Source organism: Babylonia areolata, chromosome 15 (genome assembly GCF_041734735.1).
Source record: "Babylonia areolata isolate BAREFJ2019XMU chromosome 15, ASM4173473v1, whole genome shotgun sequence".
Classification (NCBI taxonomy): domain Eukaryota; kingdom Metazoa; phylum Mollusca; class Gastropoda; order Neogastropoda; family Buccinidae; genus Babylonia; species Babylonia areolata.
Window position 1 is genome coordinate 26,130,197 of NC_134890.1, and position 7,773 is coordinate 26,137,969.

Sequence of the window (7,773 nt, forward strand, 5' to 3'; positions counted from 1 at the left end):
TAAAGACCTGTGAGAAGACCTATGGGATGACCTATGGGAAGACTGGTGAAAAGACCAGTAGAAGACCGCTGTGAAGATCTGCAGAAAGACCAACGGAAAGACTACCGGAAGACCATTGGGAAGACAGACTGGAAGACTTTCAAGAAGACCGGTGGGAAGACAGACTGGAAGACTTTCAAGAAGACCATTGGGAAGACAGACTGGAAGACTTTCAAGAAGACCGGTGGGAAGACAGACTGGAAGACTTTTACAGAAGACCTAGACTGGAAGACTTTCAAGAAGACCGATGGGAAGACAGGCTGGAAGACTTTTACAGAAGACCTAGACTAGGAGACTTTCAAGAAGACTGATGGGAAGACAGACTGGAAGACTTTTACAGAAGACCTAGACTAGGAGACTTTCAAGAAGACCGATGGAAAGACAGACTGGAAGACTACTGGAAGACTTTTACAGAAGACCTAGACTAGGAGACTTTCAAGAAGACCGATAGGAAGACAGACTGGAAGACTTTCAAGAAGACTGATGGGAAACTCGAAGACTTTCAAGAAGACCGATGGGAAGACAGACTGGAAGACTTTCAAGAAGACCGGTGGGAAGACAGACTGGAAGACTTTCAAGAAGACCGGTGGGAAGACAGACTGGAAGACTACTGGAAGACTTTCAAGAAGACCGATGGGAAGACAGACTGGAAGACTTTCAAGAAGACCGATGGGAAGACAGACTGGAAGACTTTCAAGAAGACCGGTGGGAAGACAGACTGGAAGACTTTCAAGAAGACCGATGGGAAGACAGACTGGAAGACTTTTACAGAAGACCTAGACTAGGAGACTTTCAAGAAGACCGATGGAAAGACAGACTGGAAGACTTTCAAGAAGACCGATGGGAGACTGGAAGACTTTCAAGAAGACCGGTGGGAAGACAGACTGGAAGACTTTCAAGAAGACCGATGGGAGACTGGAAGACTTTCAAGAAGACCGGTGGGAAGACAGACTGGAAGACTTTCAAGAAGACCGGTGGGAAGACAGACTGGAAGACTTTCAAGAAGACCGATGGGAAGACAGACTGGAAGACTTTTAAAGAAGACCGGTGGGAAGACAGACTGGAAGACTTTCAAGAAGACCGGTGGGAAGACAGACTGGAAGACTTTCAAGAAGACCGGTGGGAAGACAGACTGGAAGACTTTCAAGAAGACAAGTGGGAAGACCTAACGACCCCTGGACAACCCTACAAGAGGAGTGCAGAGTTAAAAAAAAAAAAAAAAAAAATCGGACACTCCTGAAAGCAGGAGAGAGAGAGGGGGGGGGGAGATAAAGAAAGCAGCGGCAGGGATAGTGGGTCATACACTCCCCTCCCACCTTCCAACCCCTACCTCCCTCCCCCTCTCTCCTAACTCCCACCACCCCCCACCCCCTGCCCCCAAAATAAAACACGCCCCCAGCCAAGGACCCAACGAAGAAGGAAGGAAAACGCAAGAAGGAAGAACAGAAGGACGGAAGGTGGTGTGGCTAGAAAGTCAGAAAAGGTGGGTGGTGAGGTGAGGTGAGGAGTCTTTAGCTGTTGTCGTTGTTGTTGCTGATGTTGTTGCTTCAGACCTCCCCCCCCCCTAACCTCCACCCTTCCTGTCTCTCTCTCTCTCTCTAAGACTCCCAGTAGTACTGTGGCAGCGCGTTCAGGTAGTCCAGCAGAATGTCCCAGTAGCCCGGGGCCACTAGTCATCCGTAGCCGCACTTCTGGCAGACGAGGAACACGCCGAGGGTCCTGCAGTTGCAGTACTTCTGAAACAGCTTGCGCTTGTAGCGGCAGAACTTGCGCAGCACGCGGTCCACGGAGGTGAAGGTGTCGATGGACGTGATGGAGTTCCGCAGCTGACCTGGGTGAACGATATAGACGACTCACCGTTTATATACATACAGTCAAAACGTAGCGAGAGAGCGAGAGCGAGAGCGAGAGAGAGCGAGAGAGAGAGAGAGAGAGAGAGAGAGAGAGAGAGAGAGAGAGAGAGAGAGAGAGAGAAAACAACAGCAAAAAAAAAACAACACACAATAAAATGTAACTATATATATAGTTATGTCGACAAATGATTGAATAGGTGAGTGGTTGGGTGAATGGATGGATGTATGTATGAATAAATGAATGAACGAACGAACGAATCAAAGTATGATTAAATGAGTGAAATAAGATTACATACGTACATATCTACATTCATACATACAAGAACACACACACACACACACACACACACACACACACACACACACACATGAAGGAATGAACGAGAAAGAATGAATCGTTAGATTAAATTTAATCAAATTAAATCAAATTAGACTGTTATCATTACTGTTATCATTATTATCATCATCATCATCAATGTTATCATTATCATCATCATCATCATCATCATCATCATTATTGTCACACACGATCATTCTCATCACTATCATTATCATCTGTCATTATTACAACCCGCACTGACCTGCCGTGTGAACGAGAAAGAATGAATCGTTAGATTAAAATTAAGTAAATCAAATTAAATCAAATCTGATTATTATCATAACCGTTATCATTATCATCAATGTTATCATCATCATCATCATCATTGTCACGCACGATCATTCTCATCACCATCATTATCATTATGTCATTATTTCAACCCGCACTAACCTGCAGTCTGACAGCCATGACCGTTGTTCTGACAGAAGCGGGCCTGGCTCTTGGCGTAGGACGTCTTGATCATCTTCCTCTTGGGCACGTGCGCCCGGCACGTGAAGCGGAACCTCTGCTCAAAGTACCCGCCGGACGTCCGGTTGGTCTGGATCCACTCCGTCCAGGGGGAGATCCGGGAGATCTCTGGACACGGGGAAGTAGGTAGGTTGGTGAGTGGGTAGGTAGGTAGGTAGGTAGATAGGTGTGTAGGTAGGTAGGCAAGTGTATAGGTAGGTAGGTAGGTAGGTAGGTTGGTGGGTAGGGTAGGTATGTATGTATGTAGGTAGGAGGGTAGGTAGGGCAGGAAGGTAGGTCATACCTTGGTAGGTAGGTGGGTCGGGAGATAGCTATGTAGGTACGTACACAGGTACGCACATACCTATGTATGTGTGTGTCCCCTACTCCCAGCAGTGTAAAGCATCCTCCATCGTTCTCCAATATCTACACACACACACACACACCCCACCCCAATCCCTACCTAAACACACCCAAACACATCCCCCAACACACACACTCACTCACTCTTCTTCCCACTCTCTCAAACACACACACACACACACACACACACACACACACACACACACACACACTCCCACCCACTCTCATATACATACACACACACTCCAACCTCTCTCTCCTCAAACACACGCACTCACTCCTACCCACTGTCCCCCCCCCCCTCTCTCTCTCTCACACACACACACACACACACACACACACACACACACACAACACACCACACCTACACAGATATCCATCCACGTCAGTAGCACCCCCCACCACCACCACCCAACCCCACCCCCACTCACACACCCCCACCCCCACCCCCACCCCCCACACGACTCACCGTCACAGTCGTGGGTGTTGCACATGCGCCACTCCTGTCGATTACCGCTGCAGTAGTGGCCCCCTCGGCTGGGTTTGGGGCGGGAGCAGGTGCGACGCCGGGTTTGAATCCCTCCACTGCACTCCTTAGTGCAGGCGCTCCACCCAGACCACACGGCCCAGTGCCCGTTCACTGGGGGCACTGCACATATGTATATATATATATATAAAAATATATATATATATGATAGTCAGTCGTGTCCGACTATGACCATCAGAACAGCACATGAGGCAACTGCTGTTCCGACTATCTGGGCTAGAATTTGATCATAGTGGAGAGTGTCTTGCCCAAGTTACATCCCCACTCTCTCGGCCAAGAGGGTTTTAGGACAGTCGGCGTTGGGATGGTTCCCAAAGGCCAACTAGCCCACAAGGCTGCAGCACTAAGAGCCAGTGCAATTTTGCCTCCTAGTTTGAGAGTCATAGTCCTTGACAAAAAGACTAAGCTGTAAATGGTTTCCCATTGACTGGAGAAACCATTGATAATACAGCTCTCACTTTGCTGTTGGCCCAAATGTAAACTTACGTCAATCTGTGATATAAGCCGAGTGTTGGGCACTGCACAACACACACACACACACACACACACACACACACACACACACACACACCGCTGATTGCTCAACTTCCGTTTCCGTTTAGTTTCCAGTTTCAGTTTCATGTAGCTCAAGGAGGCGTCACTGCGTTCGGACAAACCCATATACGCTACTGACACCACATCTGCCAAGCACGGCAGATATCTGCCTGACCAGCAGCGTAACCCAACGCGCTTAGTCGAGGCCTTGAGAAAAAATTTAAAAAAGTAATAGATAAATACATAAAAAGAACTACTACTACTAATGATAATATGTACAAGGCGCAACAACTTGATGAAGTCAACAATAAGCGTACAAAAAAAAAAAAAAAAAAAAAAAAACTACTACTAATAATAATAATAAATAACGAACACACACACACACACACACACACACACACACACACACACACACACACACCTTTCTATCTATCTGTATCTAGTTTAAGTTTAACGTACACACACACACACACACATCTACCTACCCACCTATCTATTTATCTATGTATATGCATATATATGCACACATATATCTAGCTAGCTATCAGTCTCTCTCTCCCCCCCCCCTCTCTCTCTCTCTCTCTCTCTCTGTATATGAACAACAGTAGACTTGGCATGTCTTTGGAAACTTGTAATCTAAAAGCAGCAAAAATTTTCGCTGTGTAACAGCTTCTCCGGGCAAAGACCGATGTGCCCCCCCCCTCCCCCCTCCCACACACACATCCCCAGCTAACCCCCTCCCCCCCGTTTCCCCCCAACCACCACACGCACACAAACAAAACACATCCCCACCTACCCCCACCCCACACCCCTTTACCGCCCCCCCCCCTCCCCACTCACATGGACAGGGCAGAAGGCCAGGGCAGGCAACCTTCTCGGTGTCTTTGCCCACACACGCACGCCCCCCGAACTTTGGGGGCGGGTTGCCGCACTGCCGTTTCCGGTCCCGGAAGGCGAAGCCACACGTCTGAGTGCAGGCCGACCACGGGGACCACTCCGTCCACTTGCCGTGAACTGAAAACATCCACACGCCATGTAGACACACACACGCCATGTAGACAGAAAGAGAGAGACGGTGGATAGAGACAGCAAGAGAGCAAAAAAGAGACATAGGGAGAGAGCGAGAGAGTGAGAGAGAAAGAGTGAAGTTGATATAGAGAGAGTGCGTTCACATGAGTGAGTGAACGTGAGAGTTGCAGCCCACGAACAGAGAAGAAGAAGAAGAAGAAGAAGAAGAAGAACAAGAAGAACAACAACAACAACAACAACAACAAGTCAACAACAACAACAACAAGTCTCACTTGTGCAATTGGTCACTTCAATGGTCGCTCCGCCGCAGGGCCTGCCGCCATTGGTTGGTTTGGGGCTGTCACATGACCTGGCCCTGCACAGACAGTGGTCCACAGCCGTGTCCCCGCCCACCTGCTGGCACCTGGACCAATCAGACCACTCCGACCACCGGCCGTCCTCTGTGCCAACAGCACATCACCCCACCAGTGCAGATGTTAGAGTGGTTGGCCACGAAGATGGATACTTATTACTACGCCCAAAGCTCAAGTTTCCTATAATAATGTAGTTACATGTGTATCTGTTATTTACAAAATGAACATGTGTTGTGTGCGCATGAGTGAATGTTTGGGCTTGCACGCGTGTGTGTGTGTATGTGCGTGTGTGTGTGTGTGTTTGCGTTTGTGTATGTGTATGTATGTCTGTGTCTTTGTGTGTCGTGCGTGCGTGCGTGCGTGCACGCTCGTGTGTGTGTGTGTGTGTGTGTGTGTGTGTGTGTGTGTGTGTGTGTGTGTGTGTGTGTCGTCGACAGACAAACATAAAAAGAGACAGTGTCACAGACAGACAGACACACAGACAGACACACAGACCAAAACAGAGAGTACATCTGCAGCATATTTTCAGACCAGTACAGATAACCCCCCTCTCCCCCCCCCCCCTCCCCCCCCAACCAAACACACACACACAAGTTTCAAGTTTCAAGTTTTAATTATAATTTCACTCCGATTGGAGTATGGAGGATTACTGCAAAATAAACTTTTCATGCCCAGAACAAATTATTTCCAAATACACAACAATGTCACATAAAAATTGAGAAAACACAAATGTCTTTTAACTGCAAGAGTATAACTGGGCAACATTTGCAAATCTAATCATCTTACTTACAGCTAAAATGACTTCTTCTTTTTTTTTGCCTCCTCCAAGCATATTACAAAAATTAAAAACCGATTTTGGAGACAAATATTTTTTTTTTGGAACATATCTATTTCGTAACTGATCATAATTGGGACATTCCATCACACATCACACATACAACACACACACACACACACACACACACACACACACACACACACACACACACACAGGCATCGAGAGGACAGGCATACAAACAAAACGCCCAGCTGTGGGCTGTGGGGTAGGAGGAGGAGGAGTGACGTACCCGGGGTGTCCAGGGAGGGGCAGGCAGAGATGTCCTGCTCCCAGAAATCGGCGTGGGGGTTGCCCTCGGGGGGCGGGGTGCACTCTCCCCGCAGGCTGTCCCACCCGCAGTACGGGTCCCGGGCAGACACACACGACCTGCACACACACACACACACACACACACACATCACACACACACACACATCACACACACGCAAACACACATACAACACACACACGTAGACACAGACAGACACAGGCACAGACACACACACACATACACACAACACACACACACACACACAATGATGTAGTTGGAATGGTCTGGTTCATTGTAAATGTTGTTGACCTTCCCCCTCGCCCGTCAAACACCAGCGCACTACACTTCACTACACTATACTACACTACACCACATCACACTACACTTTATTACACACAACACAACACTGCACTCCACACTACACTACACTAAACCATACTGCATCACACTACACTATACCAAAGCACATTACATTACACTTGACCACACTGCACTACACACAACACCACAGCACAGCACAGCACACCACTCTACACTACACTACCACCACCCCACCCCACCCCACACCACATCACACCAGACCATCCACTACCCCACCCCACCCCACACCACGCCACACCACCACCACCACCACCACCACCACCACCACCCCACCCCACCCCACAGCACACCACGCCACACCACCACCACCACCACCACCCCACCCCACACCATCCACTATCCTACCCAACTCAACCCCACCACACCCCACACCACCCCACCCCACCCCACCCCACCCCAACCACACCACACCACACCCCACACCACACCAGACCATCCACTATCCCACCCAACCCAACCCCACCACACCCCACACCGCCCCACCACACCCATACCACCACCACACCACACCACACCACCAACCCACTACCACACCCCACACCACCACCCAAACCCACCCAACCACCACACCACACCACCCCACCCCGCCCCACCACCACACCACACCACCCCACGCCACCACCACCCCACACCGCCCCACACCACCCCACACCACTCACCTGCTGTCCCTGAAGCGGCTGCAGCGCTGCACCGGCACCTTGAGAATGTTGCCGTCTGTGGCCAGGTAGATGGCGCCCTGCAACACACACACACACACACA

The 7,773-nt window shown here is 49.3% G+C and overlaps 1 protein-coding gene across 2 annotated transcripts in view; it reads right to left on the bottom strand.

The window, feature by feature from the left end:
- Positions 1-544: 544 nt before the first annotated feature.
- Positions 545-7,773, bottom strand: part of LOC143290239 (semaphorin-5A-like) — a 117,492-nt gene continuing 110,263 nt past the window's right edge. For both annotated transcript variants that reach the window (XM_076599575.1, XM_076599576.1), the window contains 7 exons: positions 7,673-7,749; positions 6,612-6,748; positions 5,464-5,631; positions 5,003-5,176; positions 3,551-3,730; positions 2,662-2,847; positions 545-1,870 (listed from right to left, as the gene is read on the bottom strand). In XM_076599575.1, the coding sequence (XP_076455690.1) occupies positions 1,713-1,870; positions 2,662-2,847; positions 3,551-3,730; positions 5,003-5,176; positions 5,464-5,631; positions 6,612-6,748; positions 7,673-7,749 (1,080 nt within the window). In that variant the 3' untranslated portion in view covers positions 545-1,712. The remainder of the gene's footprint in view (positions 1,871-2,661; positions 2,848-3,550; positions 3,731-5,002; positions 5,177-5,463; positions 5,632-6,611; positions 6,749-7,672; positions 7,750-7,773) is intronic.